Source organism: Larimichthys crocea, unplaced genomic scaffold, assembly GCF_000972845.2.
Source record: "Larimichthys crocea isolate SSNF unplaced genomic scaffold, L_crocea_2.0 scaffold271, whole genome shotgun sequence".
Classification (NCBI taxonomy): Eukaryota; Metazoa; Chordata; class Actinopteri; family Sciaenidae; genus Larimichthys; species Larimichthys crocea.
This window is the reverse complement of record NW_020853581.1, coordinates 402,882-425,858: the sequence shown is the minus strand read 5'-3', so window position 1 is coordinate 425,858 and position 22,977 is coordinate 402,882. Positions and strand designations below refer to the sequence as shown.

General features: G+C 42.4%; 3 protein-coding genes across 11 annotated transcripts in view; 1 reads left to right on the top strand and 2 right to left on the bottom strand.

Moving 5' to 3' along the window:
• Window positions 1–224: 224 nt before the first annotated feature.
• Window positions 225–1,442, top strand: neurog3 (neurogenin 3). Its single transcript, XM_027275998.1, has one exon. The coding sequence runs from the start codon at window positions 225–227 to the stop codon at window positions 879–881; it is 657 nt and encodes a 218-aa protein (XP_027131799.1). The 3' UTR covers window positions 882–1,442.
• On the bottom strand, window positions 1,225–8,485 carry pdlim1 (PDZ and LIM domain 1 (elfin)). Its single transcript, XM_019258072.2, has 7 exons — window positions 8,018–8,485; window positions 6,783–6,934; window positions 6,122–6,206; window positions 4,807–4,991; window positions 3,593–3,741; window positions 3,356–3,473; window positions 1,225–1,852 (listed from the first exon to the last, which is right to left on the bottom strand). Exons 1-7 carry the CDS (start codon window positions 8,108–8,110, stop codon window positions 1,666–1,668), a joined length of 969 nt encoding a protein of 322 aa, XP_019113617.1. The 5' UTR covers window positions 8,111–8,485; the 3' UTR covers window positions 1,225–1,665.
• A 1,726-nt stretch (window positions 8,486–10,211) lies between these two features.
• The window catches only part of sorbs1 (sorbin and SH3 domain containing 1), a 39,748-nt gene continuing 26,982 nt past the window's right edge, over window positions 10,212–22,977 (bottom strand). For 6 of the 9 annotated variants that reach the window (XM_019258057.2, XM_019258056.2, XM_019258059.2 and 3 more), the window contains 12 exons: window positions 20,477–21,940; window positions 19,246–19,310; window positions 18,899–19,069; window positions 18,163–18,209; window positions 17,658–17,772; window positions 17,320–17,445; window positions 17,015–17,209; window positions 16,278–16,799; window positions 15,468–15,563; window positions 14,288–14,475; window positions 14,044–14,150; window positions 10,212–13,725 (listed from right to left, as the gene is read on the bottom strand). In XM_019258057.2, coding sequence (XP_019113602.2) covers window positions 13,658–13,725; window positions 14,044–14,150; window positions 14,288–14,475; window positions 15,468–15,563; window positions 16,278–16,799; window positions 17,015–17,209; window positions 17,320–17,445; window positions 17,658–17,772; window positions 18,163–18,209; window positions 18,899–19,069; window positions 19,246–19,310; window positions 20,477–21,940 — 3,164 coding nt within the window. In that variant the 3' untranslated portion in view covers window positions 10,212–13,657. The remainder of the gene's footprint in view (window positions 13,726–14,043; window positions 14,151–14,287; window positions 14,476–15,467; window positions 15,564–16,277; window positions 16,800–17,014; window positions 17,210–17,319; window positions 17,446–17,657; window positions 17,773–18,162; window positions 18,210–18,898; window positions 19,070–19,245; window positions 19,311–20,476; window positions 21,941–22,977) is intronic. The other 3 variants (XM_019258062.2, XM_019258063.2, XM_027276001.1) reach the window with 3 other exon arrangements.

Below are 22,977 nucleotides of genomic sequence, written 5' to 3'. Positions count from 1 at the left end.
AATCAGTTCAGGTCAGAGGTAGATGTAAAAACATGTTATAGGTTCATGGGGAAATTGGGAGAATGTGAATTGAATTTTCTCTCTAAAGCTAAGAAAATAAAAATGTGTTCTTATTCTCTCTATATCTAGAATATATATAAAAAAATGAAATATATGTGAATGTTCTTTTACATTTGTGCTTTTCCATCAGAGTTTTGATTATCTTTATCTTATATTTATACAGGATGTCTCCTAAAGTACTGTGCGCCCCCAGTGACCTGTGCACATCCAGAGACTCAGTGACGCTCACCAGGTTTTCTGTTCACCAGCCCGTGAATGAAGCCGGTCACCCAGGTGAACTTTCGCCTTGTAAACCACTGATTGTTGTCGGAGGGGAAACCTCCTCATTGAAAACTTTAAAACACAGTACCAGAGGTAACAAGGTTGGACAGCGCGGCAGGCGCAGAGTGAAAGCAAACGACAGAGAGCGCCACAGGATGCACAACCTGAACTCAGCTCTGGACGCGCTGAGAAGCATCCTGCCGGCGCTGCCCGATGACACGAAGCTGACCAAGATCGAAACTCTGCGCTTTGCCCACAACTACATCTGGGCTCTGACCGAGACTCTGCGCATGGCCGACCAACACGGACACACGCCGGAATACCTCGCGGTGGGATCAGAGCTGAGCAGCCCAACAAGTGTTTCATCTGCGGAGTGGGACGCAGCATCACCTGCAAAGTCTGGTTATGTGACCTCAGCTGACTTTGACCAAAGAAACTGTTACGCTTCAGCTCATGAAATGAACTGCAAGATTGTATCAAGAGATCAGTCCAGTGTTACTTTTTATTTCAAGTCATTCTGTGGTGAAAATTATCTCAAAAACACTGTTGACTTCTCATGAACTCCATCTTTCTGTGAGGAAGACTTTATGAATCTGTATGGTGCTGCCGCTCTGACTGATGTGGGTTGAAAAACATATTCATCAGTGATGGTTGAATACTCATTTGACCAAAAACCCAACATGCTTGTGCCCATACAGAGCAGTGCAGCTGCTTTTTCTACCTTCAGTGTGAATTTTGCTTTTTTAATAGAATCATTTCAAAACTACCGTTTAAAAGATGAAGTACTTTCCAAAGTAAGGAGTTAATGTCATCTGAGACATGGTGATTTCATGACCATGTTGCACTCTTACAATCCCACTTTTACTAAAGCACAATCAATGATTGAGGAAGACGACATAATTTGTTTAAGCTAAAATATTTATTTGGTGGTTTTATTCAAATGTGAGATATTTTTGCTGCATAAAAGTAGGTTTATTTATTTAATAAAAACTGTAAAAAAGTAGTCTGGCTTCCTGTTGTTTCCATGATTCAGAATAATGAACATTTACAAAGACAAATATTACATTAACACAGTGGCTCTCAATCAAATGCAAAACTATGTTTTAGGGAGAGAAAAAAAATGAATGCCATCATCTCATAATATTCAGCAATTTTCCTTTCCTAGGTGCCAAAGTTAATGTGCAAATCGACACTTCCAGAGATGAAAGATGTGTTTTCTTTTACTGTCATGCCTCCCAGTGACGGTACTGAAGCATAATGTAAGGTAAAAATGTTGCGATCTCTTTGACTATGTCATGGTGTCCCATTGGGTCGTGCAGTCCAAGGCCGAGCCCAGTGAGCGCTCTACTTGGGGAAGACGGTGACCACATCGTAGCCCTCAGGAGGAGTCATTCGCTCGCGTGCGTGCTTCTCACAGTACATCTGGTCCTCCACAAAGAAATGTCCCTTATTTTTTAGGTTGACGTCGCAATCTGTGCAGGTGTAGCACTCGGGGTGACGGAACTTGTCCCTCAGCTTTACCACCATCCCCCTGAAAAGAAAAGAAAGAAATAGAAACATTACAATAAACCTAAAATAAAGAAATTGTAGTTTGTCAGGACACTAATTCATGAACTGGAATGAAATCATTTAGATCAGTTTTCTATGGTATGTGCACTGTAAAGGTTTTCCACAAGATTTCTGAACCCAGTTGCAAGGATTTATTTCCATCCAGCCACCAAAGCATTAGTGATGTCCAACATGGACACTGGTGTTCCAGTTCATCCTAAATGGTGTTGAATGGAGTTGAAGTCAGGGCTCTGTGCAGGCCAGTCAAGTTTTTCCACATCAAAAACAGAAAGTAATGTCTTTATGGACCTGGCTTCGTGCAACTACAGCCACAAGGCTGGACGCTATTGCCTAAAACATGATTGTGTGCTTGAGTGTTAAGATTTCTCTTAAAAAAGGGGTCCAGTGTGTCAGATTTATAGGGCTCTATTCACAGAATATGACAGAAATGAAATATAATATGCATAACTATGTTTTCATTAGTATATATTTCCAAACATTTCCACAAAGACCACCATGTTACAGTGCCATCTTTCTACAGCAGCGCATAATGGACATTTTTCATTCTCTTTGCAGCTACTGTAGTTTCTCCTTTACAGAAAAAAAAGGAGCGGACGAGGCGAAGGGCTTGCTATCAGAAACAACCACTAGATGCCACTAAATTCTTTTCCTGGGACGTTCAGTTCAAACCAAATTGCACAAACTAAAAAACTGCACCAGAACAGAGATGCAACAAACATCCCAGCCAGACAGAGATAGTACTTCATGGTGAGTGGATACAGGGGCCCTATATTGTCACAATAATATGATGTCGTACTGTTTTTATAGACTGTTAACTATGAAAGGTAATATTTGTGTGGTCTGTAGAGAAAATGAGACGTGAACCAGATTTGATATAATATTTCTATAATAATTTTAAACTAGCACAGTCCATTGGTCAGGATTTCACAAGACAACACATCCAGCATTAAAAGTCGACTAAGCATTATGTTCATATTTTGTTTATATTTATAATCTCTAAACAACTAAAACTACAAAAACCTACAACCCTATAGTTAAAAAGGATAAGTTAGTAAATGGATTTTAACTAGACTGTTGAAAAACATTTGTCACAGATTTGAAGAGATACTGAATCGTGGACAGAAAAGTCCCCTCAAATAAAGTAAAACTTGTCTAGAATAGGTTTTGGGGGGATATACTGTCAACCAGTTTGTCCTGTGGGCTTAACTAAATTCAGCCACAAGGTGGAGACAAACTCTAAACAGAAACAACACCACTCCAGGGCCCTTTGTATTGCGTCACAACATTTTGTCACAATGTGGGAAAAAAAAAAAAAAAAACCTGAGCTCTGAGATCAACAGCTGGTTTTACTGAAACTACTGAGTAGAGAAATGAACACAGATCCAGGCTGATGCTCGAGGTTTGGATTCAGATGAAGCCATAAAAGGCCCTGTAAAACAGTTCAGAGGAATCATAAAATACTTACACAATCCCAGATCCGCATTTGTCACAGACAGGTAATTTGTCTGTGTTCCCCACAGATGATCCAATCTTTGTTGAGGGTGCTTTCACACTCCTGAACCCTGATGGTTTATCAGAGTCACCTACAAAACACACACAGATAAACAAGCTTAAAATACTTTGTGGTTTCACAGGTTATTTTCATCAGGAATGATCCTTGACTACCCCTTGAAGAAGTGTGTGCAATAACTGGGATTCATACCTGTCTCGAGAATTTCCTGAAGCACTTTGAATGAAGCCGACTGTCGAGGAGGCTCATCAGACTCTTGGTTCTCCTGCAGCATCTTGTAAACCTCTGAGTCTGCTGCTACAGGCGGCCGCTTGCCTGCCTGCGATGGGTCTGATGGAGCTCTACAAAGCAAGTGTGTACATTTCAATGTCTGCAGGAGTCACAGGATGCAAACCAAACAATAGACACTTCATTTTCATTATCTCTGATGTTGACACAAAGAGCACAGCTGTAAAAGTTCAATGACTTGTAAAGACATACAGTCTGTCACGCAGTCTTTTGGGAGCAGACCAAAAACCTGAAGGTTAATTTTTAGCTGAGAATCAACTCATTCCAACAGTTAAAAAACAAACCAACCAGTGACATGAGGTTTCTTAGATCTACTAAGATTCCATCTTTTAAGATTAAACATAGAATTTCACATTACAAAAATATTAATGTTTTTCACAAGTTTATCTGAGAAGTCTTCTCTGCTCACAAAAGGTTTATGTCTCTCAAATCTTCTTCACAAATTGGTTTAAATCTGTGTGAGTGCTTCTGCTTTGTCACAGTAATCCACCCACCAGCTGGGTGTGGCATGTCAGCATGCTGATTATGCAGCATGATTGTGACAGAGGTGTACCTTGAACAGGTCACGATAAAAGGCCACTCTGAAATGTGCAATTTTATCTTAAAAAAAGAAAGAAAAAAAGATTAGGTACTCAACTAGGGACATTTTACAGAGAACTACAGATACCCAATTTACCCAGGAGGGCAAACTCATGTCCCGCCTCTGATTAGTTTAGATAAGCACATGTTGCACTGATTGGAATATCAGGTTGAATTAGTTAGAGGCAGAGTAGGGCGAGTCATGACACACGTCTTTTACTTCAACTCATAAAGGATGGGAGCCAAAACAAAAGTGTTGGATTCATTTTTTGTTTTCTTGAAATGCAGTTAAAATACTGCTGATGTAGAAGTGACACCCACTTTTCCATCAAAATTCACTGTGTCAAATTTTGGTCTATGCTTAGTGATGACACCCAAGAACTGTCTGGGCAAACTTTGTGAGACAACATATCAAGTTTAAATAACGTTATCTAAAAGCAACAATCATTACTTTATTAATGTAGTAAATCAAAAATAATGACTTTATTATGTCTCGACTCAGATAGGACCTAAGTGGTGTCATTCCAGGCTTATCTTACTTGCTGTCGGGCTCATTAGACGTAGTCATGGTTTTGACTTCGTCCACAGCTGAGTTGAAGTCCTTGATGTTCTCTGAGGAGTACAGACCAGAGGGGTTGTTGTACTGGTTAGTCACAACTTTGGAGCCAAAACCAGTGAACGGCAGAGCACTCCTGTTGTGGGTTGAGCCAATGTGTTTCACCTCCTGTAATGATGAATGTGAAATTTTAAAAAGTGTTGAAGCTTTTTGTGAGTAACAAAGCAAAAGAGAGTGTTTGTGAAATGACTCAAGAGGTGTGAAACATGCAGCTCTCGCAGAGCAAACCGGATACAGCAGTGGTCAGCTTTTGAGGACTTCAGATGAACTTAGTTTGAAATCTTTTACAAGCTTGCACATCTACAGACATGCAGCTGATATCCTGTGGGTTACTCAACATCTGAGAGCGTTTAACAATAAACTCAATGATGTTGCAACCCCACAGTTTGAAAACTGAAACTCTGAAATATAGTTCAACTGAAAACATCAAAATAATTCTTATTTGCCTCTTCAACTGCTGTTCTAGTTTGACTCAAAGTCACACATAATTTCACAGGATAATGTATGACTATGGATTACGCCTTAATTATAGCTAACGGTCATTAAAAACAATCACGTCATGACACTGGCATGCCATCAAAGTGGGCACATAAATACCATCAAATCTAGCTCATGCTTCACAGTGGGAACACAGAAATGACTCCAAATATAGCTCATGCTTCAAGCATCTGAAATTTAAATTGCAGAATACCCCAGAGTCTCTGCGAGCAAGTAAACTTGCACAAAAAAAAAAAAAAAAAAAAAAAAAAAAAAAAAAAAAGGCAACACTAGCACTCACCAATGTTATAATGGCCTGAAACAGTGAAGGGGCATCAAAGTGACACACTCCAGACAAACACATGTTTTTGTGTGTGTGTGAGAAAAATGCACAACATCTGTGAAACACACCAAAGACTAAGACACGTCACAACATTTCCTACATGAATTCACGCTTTGGCCTCAACTTTCCAGTCAGCGGGCAGGAACAGAGGCTTACGTCAGACCTTGGCTGATAAACTACCGTCTCCTAGGAAACCTCCTGTTAGGAAGTAAACAATGACTTCATCATTGGCAGTATTGAACAAAAAAAAAAAACCCCACAAGCCTTTGTAGGGGCATTGGGAAAGGAACGTGCAGGCTTCCAGAAACTGTATGGCTACCTGTAAATGGGACTTCCCCCATTCCAGCGTATAGAGAGAGTTATTTTAAAAGCTTAAGTCACTACATCCATCTTTTATGTTGAGACAGCAGACACACACCTTGGGCTCTGATGCAAGATTCATCTTGTATGGATGTGTCCGCCCTTCCTCAGATGAAAGCGGTGACCATAGTTTAGTTTCTGACCTGCAGAAAAGAGGAAGCACAAGAAGCCTACTTTAGGACACAGCTGAAAAATACTGAAATCACAGAATAATCGTACACATACTGACTTTAAATAGAATGACTTTTTTTGTGGTTTCTCGTGTTTGTTCCTGAGACACATAAACATTATATCATACCTGTGTCTTTGAATGTTACAGACCCCCCCGCTACATTTATGTTCTTTTGCTTGGCTTCCTCAAGAGTTGACCTCACTCTACGCAACAAATTCCCTCTTAATTTGAACAAACATATTTGCTTCAACTTGCCTGTTGACTCAGTTTCAACATCGCTTCTGCATGAAATCATCCGTTAACAGAGTTATGACGCAAGGCGACAACATGACACAAAATTACAACACAGCTCATACATACACTTCACTTCTCAAACTAAAGATTCCCCCGAAACAAAAGACAGACTTGCTCTTTTACAAACCACGAATAAACGCAACGTCACTCCCTGAACACCTGGATTGTGGCTGAGTCGTGTCGGATTACTCAAGTGTTTTTCAGGCCGGCGGCTATGCGGATCAGACTATAAACACATGTAGCTACAACCTACCTGTCTATGGAGAGCACCATCTCCTCTAAGCACCCTTTGATTTTGTTCTGCGCATCCAAGTGAGTCATGCTCTCTGTGGTTTCTCCGTCGATGGCCAAGATCATGTCTCCGATGCACAGGTTGGCCTGGGCAGCTTTGCTCCCGGGGGTGACCTACGACACAGGAGAGGTAACTGATGAATGTTTTGCACTGTGTGAGTTTGGATTATACAGTTTTAATGTATTTCACAAATACAGAGGCAAGGGCCATGTCTACAGTAATCAATTCCTATTCTTTAAAATAAACACCACTTACGAATGAACTAACTAGTTGAATATGTGGAAAACACCACTTGAAACAACTGAAAACATCCTTTCCTATCCAGACCTACATTCTGCTGCTGTATTGTTTAACTGTGACCTTCAAGGACTTTTACACACATTTCATTATTTACAGTACACACAGGCGAAGGTGTTTTCAGTCAGCTCAGGCTGAGCGCTGCCTTGGGGGCAGACACACTTAGATAAAGATAAAGACTGGAAGCTGAGAGAGAGAGAGAGTCTGGCACAGTCCAGGAATTCCTAATCACTTTTCCATGGGTGGAGTGGATTTGACCACTGTAACAACATTTACAACAGGAACGGCAGCCTCCACTCAGGCAAAGTACACAGCAGAGAGTCATTTTCTGATTCATTACTGACGCCCCGTAAAACAACCGTGAATACCTGCTGTTTTAAATGAGCACAATGGGCTGTAAAAGATGTCAGCTTAGTCGAAGTGGGACTTGTCAAAATAAAGTACAGATTAGGGCCTCTCTATGTTGGGCTTTTAATTTGAAGTTGGGACTCGTACAGAGCAAATATGGCAGCTCGAGTACATAACATGATTAAATACCGATATGTTTAACCTGTACACTAAAGTTAACAGTACGCTACATAAAAACATAATTAACCACCAGAAATACATCTCTAATAACATCATTACTCATCACCGTGTCTTGTTTGTGTCTAGCAATATAAACCGGTCGATGTAAAACAATAGACGACCGGTTATAATGGTACAATAGCTGAAAACAAAAGAAACAGTGACAACACAGCGACACTAACGAAAGTAGTTAAATTAAAGTTATATCAGCAGGTCTGTCAGTCTGTCCTCGGTAAAGTTAAAGGAGGAAACAACGAGAAGGGAAAGTTTCGTCGGAACAAGCCCAGGTGTGGTTACCCTGAACTATAATAGCGGCTCACAGTGACGCTTACCCGGGAAATAGTCAGCGGCTGGTCGAAGTCCTTTCCCCCAACCAGCCTGAATCCCCAGGGTCCGGGACCCTGCACGACTACCCGCAGAGGCATGGCGTTAAAGTTGGTTCAACAATCGACTGTCTGCGTGTTTAGAGATGTGTCTCAGACCTCCAGCTCACTTCCTACTGACTGTGACATGTGCAGTGATCGATAGCCAGAAGTTTGAGCCTGGCCACAGCTCGGCAGCATTAGAGGAGGGGGTGGACCCTCAGCTTACAGTCAGACAAATAGATTTTAAAGTTTCCACGCTGATAAGTGAGAGCACGCAGATCGTGTATTGACAAAACGGATCACTCCGTCAGGTGTGTGTGTGTGTGGACCGAGCATCCAGACAGGGATGTGCTTTAATGGTCAGAGTCAGAACAGCAGGTCTTGTAATAACAGGAGCCACGACCACCGCTTTTATATTCCGTGTTTGTGTTTTAACAGCAGCCATTTTGACCTGAAATAGTGGGCACACACAGGTGTTGTCAATGATACTAATTAAGGTTCAGTTCCATTCAGGTCAAACAGAGTCATGGTGCTGCTGTGCTGCATGCTGGCTCACTGGAAAGTCTCTAAATGGAACTGAGCCTTAATTAGCATCATTGATAACACCTGTGTTGACCCTACTACTACTTCCACTGTGAAAAAGGTTTATTGATGAATTAAAAGAACATTGTGACAGTTCCCACCATACAATAAACATACACACTAGTTGATATTTTTTAGTTTTATTTGTTTTGCTTCTAGCTTTGAGTCAACCCTGCTGCTGCTGTGAATATTTACCTGCACACCAAACGTGCATTAATCCACAGTTTATTTATTTACTTACTCCTGTCTGAATAACACTTGCTAAAAAAACATGCCAGAACATTTTGAAGTCAATACAATACATTTGCAAAGATTCAAATCTTTATTTGCAGTGAATGGGCTCATAGAAACTGTATGGAAGTCCAAAAGTGAGAGACTTTTGTTGATAATTAGAAAAATATAGTGTCCTATTAAACTCATCCTTCAAACAGACACAAGCACGACTCCCAACCTTGTGTTTGTTTGTTGTGTGTAAAGAACATGGTATGGACATGTGTGTGTTATTTCTCACATGTGCATCTAGAGCAACAACAGGGACAAACACGGTTTTGAAATTGCATATGTGGCATTTTCTCGCACCTCAGATCCAGTCTGGGATGACTCTTTGTGAGAGAATAAATGTGTGTATTTGGAGTCAGACTGAAACCACAGAGCTAACAAACTACAAAATACCAACCATTCAAAACACGTGAACGATCAATTAAATGATAGGTGATAAACTAAATGTAGCTTAAATTATTTTAATAGATGGCCTCATATCAAGTTAACTTTTCACCTTTAGTGAAAATCCTTTGACGGCAGAGTGATCCCTCTTCTCTTTTTGGCTCTCTCAGATGAGCTCCACTGTTTGTTTTAGGGATGTCGGCCTGCCGGTGCGTCACCGCGTTATATGCAGGCTTACCATTTATGGTAGAGCTAAATCCCAGGATGTGGAATGTGCCGCTCCCAAAAGTTGGATTCCTGTTCGAGGATCTCTGCTGAAAGTGGAGAGAAAAAACTCCGGGCAGACAGACTGAATGAAACACGTCCTTTCTTGTGGGGTTTACACGCATCCTTAAAAGGCCTTCAGTCATGCCAGTGAAGTCTTTGAAAGTGTTTGCCTCAGAGTGTAGAAGATCATGTCAAGAGAAAGTACTTCTGCTCCTGAGTGTTTAGGCTGTAAAAACACATCTGTCAACATCAGCACCCTAATGGGATTTTATCCACACTGTTGCTTTAAAGGCCTCACACAGCAGCCAACACAGAAGTTATCCTCTCACATTTATCCACTGGCTTCTTCCACCCCTGTAGTGTTAATCTGAAAAAGTGTCCAGGGTGTGACCTAACTGATGTGCTAAATTAAAAAAAGATCATCCGATAACAACATGCAGTTCAACCCAGAGACAAACTGCTCCACCTTTGGCTCACATGAATTTGGATCTGCTCAGCTGCACGACATGAGCCTTTAAACCTTTGTGCTGCTGCAAGACTTTACTCCACTGACACAGATGAGTAACACACCAAATCACCTTAAAGGTTTAAAAAAAAATTCAGATGTGGTTCAGATCTTTGCATGAAATCAAAACAGGTAACACACCAAGTGGTTTAAATGGTTTATTAAATATTGCATAATACCGAAGTCACAGCAGTGTATAGTATCTTTATTTTAATATTGTCAATGTAACAGCACTGCAAATTGAAGCAAACAAACCAAACCTGTTGCAGGTTGTGTCTCATCAAACTAGTCCATTCTTGCTTATGATTATTAATCATTAAGTTAAAGCATTGTGTCACACTTTTAGGTACTTGCACAGTAACTGACAAGTTCTTAGTAATTGTTCTCCCATCACAGAGACTAGGACTAACGGGAAAACCATAGTTACATTAAATATGTAATGGATACATTTCAGTGATACTCCCAGAAAAAAAAAAAAAAAAACAATAAATGAAAATGAGGCACGGTTTTGCATCTAACATAAGGCATTATGATCCTCACAAATGGCAGCGTAATGTTCATATGCGTCAAACTTCCTGTGCTCTGTAACACTCCGCTCTGTGCTTTGCCAAACAAAAAAAACAAACAAAAAAGAAAAATCCTTCAGGTAAATAAACTGCTGCAATAGACGGAAAGCTCAATCTGACGCTCCCATCACTCGCAGACTATTTTTTATTTTACATATTTACAATCCACGCTGCACAAAAGTCTGCATGTTCACTCAAGATGAAAATTCAGACGTTTCTTTTGTTTTTTTTACATATTATGTGTGCATTGGCCACATTCATATATTCATACATTCATACATCCTGTGATGTTTTATGGAGCACGGTATCACAGAAAACAACCTAAAGTGAGGTGTTATGACTAAATGAGTGATTGTTTGTCCATCATACAGTGTGTTGTGGAGATGGAGCCAACCTCTCGCTTTTTGTTCTGTCTGGGAAGAAAAGCCTACAGGTCGACCAATCAGCACATTCATGCAGCGCTGGAGTCACACAGGAACAAAAATGTTTAGCCAGCAGTGGAGGGAAAAAACATGCTTTTGTGGTGTAACAATATACCTGAATATTATATCAGTGCTACACAGGCAAACCCATAATGTGATGTTGCGATATTGAGAAAACATTCCCTTGCTGATGTTGGCTAAGTTGTTGGAGGTGATCTGCACAGGAAGAAGCTCCTGATTTTGTCTCGACAGTGAACGTCCGAGAGGATGAAACACCGATTGCTACTGAGTTTCGTTAAACTAATGTACTTCATCAGTTATTAAACTTCATAAATCACTTATGTGGTAGCCACACACAGCTTCAAACCACGTTCCAAATAGGTCAATGTTCATCATCACTGCACAACTGTAGCTAACACATTCAGACACAGAAAAAAACAGAGATATAGTAAACATACACTTTTAGATCTAGTGAGAGTTTTATCTTTTAATCCTTCACATTATGTTTTTTATTTTGTAGGCGATCATAAAGAGATACTAAAAGGTAGGCCCACTGATAGTCTGGCACCAGTTGATTAGAAATGTGTAGACTGGAAAACGGATCATACTTGGAGCTACGTCAGTCCTCCTGTTATAAACTGACTCGAATACTTCTTCAGCGATTGCCTTATAAACTGCATCCATCTGCCAGTTTGAGCAGGTCACAACAAGCACTGGGTACTATTTGCAACTATTATTTGACAGCTCTGCAGAGGATTGATGAGCACAGTGTAGCGGTTGATGACGACGTGGAATTTGATGAAAAAACACAAGCAAAGGAAAAACAATAGCTATCATCTTTCAATCTGCGCATGGAGAGGATATAATCTGATGTGTGGTGTCTGTTACAGGGATCTGATGGAGCTTGAGATGTGGGAGCTCTGTACTTGAAGGAAGACAGCTCTGATGCTCTGATAGAATCCAAAGCCGTCCCCCATCAGGGAGCTACTGAAGCTCAAAGAGCAGACCGTTCACCCTGTCACCATCACTTCTGTTTTCTTTAAGCTAAAGGTGGCAAATACAGGGACAGTGTTTCATGCTCCGATTTGATTTGTCAATCTCTTATTGATTTAACAGTGCATGCTGATTTAAATCATTCAACTAACTGTATAGCCCAAGTTGTAGTCATTACATATGAAAATATGTAGCCATATTTGGAAGGCCTCTTAAAGTTTTCTGTACACATTTACATGGCTAAAACATACTATCTTGTCAGTAAGGGCATGGTTAAAATCTCAATATGCGCTTAAAAATAACTGATTATTTTCTAAGACACGTTGTTGGCTTTACTTAACACATTAAATAGCTTTTTGTGTCATAGCTGATTAATATACTATTATCTTGTTAGGTGGGATCTCCCTAAAAGTCCAAACAGGAAGTTAAGTGCTACCACGCCTGTCCTGTGGTTACACCGGAGCCAAGCGTCTACCACCAGCTACCTTACAGGCATCAGCCATCAGCAAACACAGTTTACTTCTGATATGACAGAAGAGGTAAGAAAAAAGGACAAATAAATAGTTTGTGAAAATATAAGATGTGTATATACACAGTTTCTCTTCACTTTTATCAGACATGCAACATGTGGATCGTGGATTTGTGTTTGCTGTGGTAACTTAGAAAAGAGAAGCACACAGCACACTTCAACATTTGAGTTTCTCGTCATGCACATGATAATGTGTAATAACTGTTGTATAACAACCTTTGAATCGAAAATGAAGGCAATACTAAACCGGTATGTAAAGCTTTTGGGTTATACTGTTTGTGAATACTCTTCAAAAGTAGCCAATACTGACTTTATGATGATTCAGAAAATGTAACAGAAAGTAAAACAGATATGTCAGACCAGTCTCTAAAGGGGCTTCGTACATAAGGCCTAAAGTATTTATACTCATTTTCTCAAATCTAAACTGAGCAAAATTGTCTAACACATTTAGTTTCATACGTTTGTTTCAAACACTAAAGATTTTCTTTTGGAGGCAACGTCTAAACGACTGAAAATGTCTTTGAATCATGAGATGCATGCTTTGCATCACACTTTGCTAATGAAGATAAACACCTCTGGGTCCTGAAAGGTAGCTCATGACAAACAGCTCCAACCTGACATCACATAAAAATACATTCTGAATCCTTCAAAGTCCAGTTCAGGTAATAAGAGCCACTCTTTGATCCATACACTGCTCTGCTGCTGTGCCTCCAGACTGAGGTGCTTACGTAAACACTTGTGTACTGTAAATTACATGGACAAAATGGAAGCTATTATCTGTACAATAAAAGCTAGTTTGTGGTAGGGTTTTCACAGATAAGAGTCCACATGTGGAGATGGACGAATTCTGTCGACGTGTGTGTGAAATGTGGTCAAGGTGTACACCATACCGAGGTCTGGGCAGTGAGCTGTCTCTGTCTCCACCTCGTGCAGTTCGACATACCTCAGGCCGACCGATCACTTTCCCAGACAAAATGGATTTGCGTGGCTAAATGACTACGCTAACCAACAGCCATGCGCGATAGTAATGACTTCCCAAGCTTGACAGGCAACCATGTGTTACAGCCAGATTAGATATCTTTACAGCTTCACCTCCTTCACGTAATTCCCAGGGAAAGTCCCAAACAGTTTTGTCCTCTTTGAGGTTCCTGCAGAGAAAAAGAAAGAGAAACATGGATCAGGCAAACGAAAGTAGAAAACAAAATGACCTTGATTTTAGCAACTGATTTAAGCTATATTTAAAATCAAGGCCTGTGCATCTATCATCTGCTGTCATTTTTTAGAAACCCTATATGGAAGGTTGTGACATGCTGAAAATGACTCTACTTCTCCAGGAGCCCTGAGCATGCACATTACACGCGTAAACTCCTTTGCTGTCATTCTGCAGAAACCCTATATGGATTAATGTGACACAGCGTGTGTCACTGCACCTCTGAGGAATCTATACCAAGGCCTGCGACACATACCAACAAACCAGCCATCATCACACTTCTCCATGACGCTGACGAGATCTCCCTCCTGCAGCTCCAGCTCGTCCTCGTTCTGCGGGACATAACTGTACAAAGCCTGGAAACTGGAGGGGGGACACAAGACAAACTGGTAAAATTGCAAAGCTGAGAGGACATAAAATGTAAAATCACTACAAATGGAAGGGTGGGTCATCTACGTTACAAGAAAAACAACTGAAACTGAAAGACAGATCTTACTCACATTCCACAGCTGAGACGGCTTGGCTCCGGGCTGCTGCTGTGGGACTGGGGTTGCTGGGAAATGATGAAAGATTGTTTACTGGGGTGGGGGTGCAGTCTATGGACAGAGTCATGAGGGAGGTGGGACAGGGTGCTGCAGTACCTCACCGAGGTCTCAGCAATATTTAATATCTCATTACACACTGCCTCCTAGTAGTAGAAGTAGTAGTAGTGGTAGGTGAAGTCATCAAAGAAAGACAGACAGCGGCCCCACCGAGAGTCCCGAGAGGCCGAGGTGAAGTTGAATGGGTGAGGAGGTGAGGAGTTAGAGAGGGAGTGGGGAGGACGAAGGGTGGGACAGGAAGGTAGATCCAGTGAGTAGCAAGGCAGGAAAGGAAGTGATCCATTAAAAGCCAGGAGAAAAAGCAGAGGAGACGTTGGAGGAGCCCGGGAGGAAAAGCGTGAAAAGGCAAGACACCGGAGTGAGACAGGAAACATGACATATTAGTTCACTTTTTTTATAGGATACAATTCACAGTGATCATGCAGTATTTAAGGGAAGTTACAGGTATAGCTTAAAGGAACAGTTCAACATTTTGGATGAATGTACTCATCTGTAATATGAAGCTTAAGCCAGCAGGGACAGCTTAGCAAAGCATAAAGACTGAAAACAGGGCAAAACAGTTGGGAACACTGGTGATGACTAGACTCCATAAACTCACTGTGCCAAGAAATTGTGCAGCACATAGCACCCCAACTCTGTTGTTGGATGGTTGCATGCATTAAACAAACAAAATATAACGTAATAATTAGTGGGCCGGATGTGCTGGAAGGTGGATTTTACTAGCTTTTGAAGAAAAGCCCCCCATTTTAAGTCTTTGTGATATGCTAAACTAACCAGCTGCTACCTTAGCTTTATTCAGAGCGGAAAAAAACATTGCGATATTATCTTCTCTCATTTGAGTTTTAGAAACGAAATACATTTTTTTCACAAAATGTTGAACTACTCCTTTAGAGAAAGGATCGTCCTCTAATGTCTCACAATACAGAAAACATAATGGGAATTAAAGATGATGTGGGTCAAATGGATCTTTGAAGGCGATTGGTTAAAACGTGAAACAGATGATGAAGTGACTTAACAAACTCCACATTATTTTTGTGAATCTTCAGCAGGGGTCCAGGAGAACTCTGTACCAGCTTACCGCAAATGAGTTAACATTGTTGTTGTCTTGGATGTCGAACAGCATCACAGGGCTTCTGGAGGTCCGTCCATGATGATCAGCCTCGTTCCTCACAAACTGCAACGCAAAACGTCAAAGATCAAATCAGCTAGGACATTTCAAAGTAAAAGCTTTTCTCTCTATCACCCCACCTATCCACCAGCTGTAAACATGGTCATACGTCAGGCTACATTTTGTTTGTTGGTGGAAATTTCAACCTCGCAGCAGCTTTTGAAACAGAAGCCAACATGTGAAACCTATAAATACTCACTAATAAATATGTCACTGTCCTAAATAAACTCTCAGCCTCCAACGGCATCCAAGTCATCACACCTCTGCATGGATGGGACAACAATAACATGCAACCAAATGCTAAATTTTATGAAGAGGAAGAAACCTGAGCTTTCAGATCAGTCCTGGACAAGAAAGCACAATAGCTCCTTTTATAGTTCTTTACAGCTAGGGAATCTGAAACTCACTATGCAATCCCTAAAAAAACACTGTAAAACGTTTGCGTGTTAGTAGCGCACACACAAAAACATGCAGACTTGCAGGCTGGAGCAGTGTAAGCAGTTTGAACTTATTCTGCCTCCACTAAACCAGCAGATTCATCCCTGCATGGGGCTAAAATCAACTTCAGGTCAAATCTATGAGTTAGTCATGTCTTCCACACATCAAACTGTCAGCTTCAGTACTTCATGGAACATCTGTATCAGGGAATCAAACTGTGGCCAAAAGCCCTTGTTTCAGAGTGAGCCTGAGATGCAACACCGCACACCATGCAGAAGATACCTCTGCAGGACTATTTCGCCTGCTGCCCGGGGCTGCGTGGCCCCGGTCCCCCTCTGCGCCTTCCCCCTCTGTCAACTCCTTCTCCCCCCTCAGCCAGCCTTCCAGCACCGGCCCGCCACTGGGGCTCACGCTGCGTGACAGACGTGAGGAAGGAGGGGAGAGCAGGAAGTCCTCCCCCTGAGGTGGGGTGAACGTGAGGAAGGGAGTGGTTGAGTTGGGTCTGGGTGGGTAAGGTGGAGGAAGAGGGGAGGCAGCTGGGGAAGCCATGGGGGAGACGCCGTATGGGCTGCCCATGATGGGGGGCACAGGGCTGGCAGAGAAGGGTGGGGGCAGGTATTCGCCACAGCGGTAGGACACGGTGGGCAGCGGCGGCAAGGGAGGGGTGGGTGCGGCAGGAGGGCTCCCGCCTCCCACAGTCAGGGAGATCCACTCAGAGGAGACAGCATGGACTTCGGGGGACACAGAGCGACGAGGGGAACGAGGGAGGGGCAAGGGGGAGGTGGTGAGGCGATTACGATACAGCTTTAAAGAGCAACAGAGGAAGATGGAAGCAAAGAGAAGAAGAGGAGATGAGAGAAAGAAAAGGAAACGAAAGATGAGACATATTCACTGGACAAAAATAAATAAATTAAAGGGTGGGTGTCGAGGAGAACACAGGAGAGAATAACTGGATTCAGTGATATAATATTTAATGTGGGTCAACTCATCACTATATCCATAAATGTGTCATTCTTTACCTGTGGAGAAGCATTGGTGCTGCGCTGTGGAGACTGGCTGACAGGAGGGTCGGGATACTCCACCCCGTTTTTGACGCGGGGTCGTCTCTGCACTTCTACATACGTGACGGGGAAGATGCCTTGGCGGTTGGTGCCTGAGATTTTTCCTTCATACCAGTTTTCATCAACTCTACGTATCAGTGTTATCCTCTCTCCCTGGAGATACACATTTTATATGATCAGAATATTGTGAACGAATGTTTTTAACAAAATGATAAAAGTACCTAATGTTCTCCAGTTTGCAATGATTAATTCCTGCTCCTCACCTTTCTGAAAGACATTTCCACAACTGTGTCCCCGTTGAAGTTGAAGCGGGCGACGGCTTCTCCGTACTCCAGTACCTGCACTGGGACACTTTTCTTTGGCTGGGCTTTCTCTGTGGGGGGAAGGAGCTGAAGAAGGCAATAACAAGAAAATAAAATGAGTCACACTGTGTAGCAGAATGCAAAACATCTCTAAAACTGCAACCAAGAAATACACAAGATTTCATTTTATGGAAATATTAAAAGATGTAAAGATACATTGAAAAAACATCAACATTATTTGCTCTTGTTTGAAGAGTAATTACTGTGAGTGAGGAAGAGGATGATTAGAACTCACATACCTCGACATAACTTTGAGGGAAAATACCAACTCTTCCATGATGTTCCCCTTCATACCAGTTTTGATCCACCTGTCGAATGATGTAGACAATGTCTCCTTTCTGAAATGGCAACTCCCTACAAATGTTCCAGAGAGATGAGTTACTTCCATGAAATGAAAGCACAATTTCACAGTATGAAAATGTATCTGCTTGGAGCATCCAATGGGTGGGATTTATTCTCATTTTAACAAAGGGTAAGTTGTAAATCTATTATCATTATTCTACTTTTCTAAACAGTCATTTCCTGTAATTGTACGATCTTTTGATAATGACAGCACTTGCTAACCCCACCTCTGAGCTACAAATTAAAACAAATGGCAATAATTTCTTCAGAAAAGTTTGCTTATATAACAGGATCATGAACCCAACACTCCTACTACAAATAACCAATTTTGTGAGACTCATAGTGAATAGATAGTTAGCATTATTCTTCCCACACATACAAACTGTGATTATTTCTGCTTACTTTAGAGTTTCTGCTCTGAAGTCGAAACGAGCCATAGCGGGGGTTCTCTGTGTAGATAAAAAAAACAAGAAAGTTAGGTGACTCTTATTTAATAACTGCAAGTACATAACTCATATTATTCTTGGCATTGTACTGAGTCAGTGAAAGCTATTCTAAAGATGTAATACTCTCCTGTACCTACATCTTTGTCACTTTCTGCATACTCTCTAGGCTTTGTCACTGATATGTGAAGAAAAGGTTCCTCTGGAATTTGCTGTGAGCTGTAAATCTGCCTGAGTTGTCCTTTCAGTTCCCCATCTGAACATAAATATTACAGCAATGACAGGGATGAGGTGCTTGTGACTGACTGGGTGTCTTGTCCCCTGGAGCATTCCTAGTAAGAAACTTCTGTGGGCTGTTTACTCTGAGACTGGTCTGCCAAGAGAGCAGGCACACCTTGGTAAACACCAGTGACATTACATCTATATATAAAGCTCATAAGCAGTGTGCACTGTGGAAATGGAGTCGACTGAAAATATTCTGAGATAAACTCGACAGCTCATATTTTGCTCATATTTTCTCACTGCTCTCACCCTCTGAATGTTTGACCCAGAGGAGAAAGCCATCTGCGTCTGCAGAAATCCTGCTGACAAGCCCGTCACCCCCTCACAGCCTGACCCCCACACAAACTGACAAAGCATCTGTCGTCTTCTTTTTTCCTGCTTACAGAAGGATAAGACGTGGGCCTGTATTGTACCTCTATGCCTGATTTCCTCTTCTCTGTGTTATCTGTGATGTTGAGCAGGTCTCCGAAGCGCTCATTGGTGATGAACTGGTGATGCGTTGGGACAATGCCTGTGTGACGCCTCGACGCTGTGTCAGCCTCTTCCTGTTCCCGCTTCAGCCGTCGCTGCTCCTCCAAGATTTTCTGCCAGGAAACCAGACTGAACTGTTTGTTTCCCCCCAGATATGGGACTCATCTACTCTTTTATTCATGTGACACATTCTTTGTTATGTATAATATATGATTTTCTCGTTCATAACATAGCTCGCTTTGCTAAAACACTGTCGGTATGGTGTAATTTGTGAAATGTTGAAATTCACCTCTTTGTCCCCATGACGCCTCCGCAACACTTCATCCTGGCTCTCCCCATGTGCTGGGGACGAGTCTGAAACAGAAACAGGAGGGTGACGCTGTGAAGCATTTACACTGTCAAACTCAATCTAATTCAAGAACAAAACTCTTCAAAGATAAGATGATGATATTGCAGTCAACTCCTCAATTCCAATGAACAGAATCATAAAAATATTAAATCAATACAATCACGCATGCTTTAAATGAACACCATAAAATAAAAAGCACACACACACACATCCAAAAAGCCAAATGTATTCCTGCATGCACAAAGGAATGAACACAGAATGATCCAATGTGTGTTCATGACAAAACAACTGCAGGAAAGAAAATATGAAACCTACTGTATCTTGGCCCAAAAAACAAAAAACAAACATGACATCATGGTTTTACTGATCGACCAACCAGCATCCATTAGTTTACTGAAGTTTCATTTTGATTAAATTACCTAGGTATCTTCATGACTTAATTTGCTCCCCACACCACCATAGATGTTTCATTCGGCTGTTACGTAAAAAAAAAAAATGAAAACAGGGAACATCCTTTCTGTCTAAAACAAACCTTTCATAGTGACAGAATGAAAGATGGCGGATGTAAATTGTTCCCAAAACAGAAAAAATAAAACAAACAAAAAAACAGATACGGACATGGTGAGACATCAATTTGAGAGAGCGTATGCAATGTCATATTGAAATATACTGCTTAAACATTACAGTGGAATGCTGGGATTGTAGTTTAAGACCAGGCTTTCAAATTCATTGCCTGTGTAAGGACAAGATTTGACATTTAATTGTAGGACATAAAGAAATCTTACACTGTAATGAATTCAGTCTGCATCGATGTAATGCTTATGCAGGCTCTGGCACTCTTGCATACAACTCAAATCTGATGTCACCAGGAGATATATATATACATTACCAAAAGCTGCCTGAACCTCCTACAGTCACTGAAGTGTTTTGATGCGTTTGTAGGACCATACTCATTCACAGTGAAATGGGAGAGCACCAAACAGCACACTCAGAATGAGATGGGAGGCTTCCCTGTCACTTTGTAAACACACCACACAGACTAGAGATGGAAGACGGCGGCGTCGCTTTGTGGAGAAAAGGGACACAAGGTGAGGAGAGAGGCGAGATAAATGAGTGACCACAGAGGGAGGAGAGAGGGGGGTGACAGTGGTGAAGGGATGGAGATAGCCACCTCTGCAGTGAGCTGCCAGCGGCTGCAGTAGGTTCCCGTTGGCGTCCAAGCCCTGCCCGTTACTCAGGTGGTCAGTGTTGCTTCCGTCCCCGTTACTCAGCCTCTCCAGGACCTCCAGGGAGGACAGGCGCTGAGGGATCAGAGGTCTGAGCTCAGGAGACAAAGTGCTAGGCCTCTGGGTGCCCATCGTCACCTTAGTGGCTAACACGGTCCTCCGGGTTTGGTGGGACTGCAGGTTCTTCCGTAACCTGAAGGGGGCAGGGCCCATGAGGAAGAGGTTCCCAGGCAGTGTGGTCTTCTTCTCCACAGGTGGCGGTTTCTCCTGTTGGGTCGTGGCCTGCTGCCTCTCGTGCCTAAGGATGGTGGTGAAGCGGGTGTAGGAGGCTGGGCAAGAACCTTTGCATTTGCTGGGTTTGAGGAGGAGTTGATGGTTCAGGTGGTGCAGGAGGTGGTGGTGGTGGTGGTGGATATGGTTGTGTTGTGGGGGGGACACTGTAAGCAGTGCGGAGGGACTCTTTGATTCACGGACATTTTGTTGGATCAGGTCTGGGGTACTTTTACTGAAGATCTGTTCAACCTCAGCCTCAGTGTTAGAGGGAGACTCAGTCCTGACAGTATGTCCATCATCTGAGGAAGCAGCCTCCTCCACAATCACAATGCCTGGTAACAGGACCTCCTCCCCACAGTTCTTGCCCGCTGCCTCCACCGTGGAGCAGGCATCTGTCTGGGTTGTGTCGGTTACCAAAAGGGACTCCGCTGACACCGCAGACGCCATGTAGAGGTGGGCGGTGCTGTGGTTGGGGCTGTGGCTGTGGCTGGAGTTCAGGGTGGGCAGGGAGGAGGAGCGGCTGGGTGCAGAGCTGGACCGCTGGATGATCATTTCAAACTCTGTGACCCGTGACGACACTGCATCCCGTGGAATGTTACCCCCGTCCTCCTCCTCTGACCTTTCACCCTCTCCGCCCTTTACCTTCTCAAAAAGAGAGGCCAGGCTGCGGACGCTGCCTTGGGGGCTGCAGCCGGCCGAGCTGGGCCGCTGGATGTGATGCATGCTCCTGTACAGGCTGGAAAACTCTGATGCGCTCCTCCTAATTGCAGGGGAAACATTCCTGAGGCCGTCCACGCCATCTGTGCCATAGCTGAACTTTGAGTCTAGATGTTGCCCGCTCTCTCTTTCCTCTGCTCCAGCAAAGTCTGTGTCACTTGGCCCCGTGTACAGATCCTCACAGCTGTGAGCCTTTGGGTGCCTGACAGCTTTAGTCCTGCTTTGCTGACTATCACCACTGGGCGGCAGCAGCTTGGGCTTGAACTTAGAGGGCAGGATTTGGGGTATGCAGGCTTTGGCAGCAGAAAGAGGCTTCATACTCTTACACTGGTTACCTATTGCATTACTGGCAAGAACCGATCGACTATTTACAGAGGAGCAGGGTGAAATTATATAGCCATTCCCACCTTTATAATCCACTGGCAAGCATGCAGGACAACAGAATAAACAACATATTAGATTACAATGGTCACAGGTTCACACACACTAAAACATAGTCAGGCACATTTCTAAAGTAAAGACCAAGTTCCATCAAAAGTAGATGAGAAGAGGAAGCAGACTTGATGCTCTGTGCATCAAGTAATAGATGACTGTTATATTAACAGCATGGTACTGCAGTGAAGAATTATGCTTTGTCAAAATGGAACAAGGGGAAATATTTACTGTCTACCAGATTCTTGCATTATCAATATCACTGTAAACAGCAACATAACAAGTGAAACATAAAGTTCAAAACAGCAATATGCCATGAAATGTTATGTGATGTTGGAGGTCATATAGGAATTATTACCTCTGACTGCAGTATCAGTTAAAAACACAAAGAAAAAGTCACAACCTGTTCAAATCTTGTCTGTTATTTTGTACCCATGTTAGGGTTAAAATGTTCACCCACGTGACTGCTGCCTGTCCCACTTTAACCAGCTACATATATTCTCCTCCTCTACTTTTAGGTAGACAGTCGGCAGCGGTGATAAATGGCCCGTGGCACTGCTGTTAATGTACTGCTCCCTCACACAGTTGTAAATAAAAAATGTATCCTGATCTAACCTGCATAGTAAAATATGACTGTCTCAAAGAGAAATATGTGTGTCAACTTCCTGGCTATATGCAGTTGCTGGCTATAGTATGCTCGTGATAGCACTACAGATGGTACTGGGAAATGACACAACGCTTTCACATGCTGTGAGACACTTCTGTAGCATGCGCAACCCATCTGTCACGTTTATATCTACCAGAAAGACACACACGAGGAAGTAAACTAGGATTTATCCACTGCATGTGCCAACTGAAGAGTTCTGGCCAGAGAAAAGCCCTCAGGCTCGGTTCTTTCAAACACAAAGATTAATACAGATATTTTTTTTATTTCACAGGCACAAGACAGCAACACATGATAAGTGTTTTGTTTCTAGGGCTTATTCTAGCGGTTATTTCTCTGGGCAATAGGATAATGAAAGAG

What these genes read in the sequence shown, in the direction of transcription:
- neurog3 (XM_027275998.1), top strand. Translation starts at nt 225, where the DNA reads ATGTCTCCTAAAGTACTGTGCGCCCCCAGTGACCTGTGCACATCCAGA.
- pdlim1 (XM_019258072.2), bottom strand. Translation starts at nt 8,110, where the DNA reads ATGCCTCTGCGGGTAGTCGTGCAGGGTCCCGGACCCTGGGGATTCAGG. An exon ending in TCAGGAAATTCTCGAGACAG is followed by an intron (nt 3,474 to 3,592) that starts GTATGAATCCCA and finishes TGTGTTTTGTAG; the next exon opens with GTGACTCTGATAAACCATCA. An exon ending in AAATGCGGATCTGGGATTGT is followed by an intron (nt 1,853 to 3,355) that starts GTAAGTATTTTA and finishes TTTTCTTTTCAG; the next exon opens with GGGGATGGTGGTAAAGCTGA.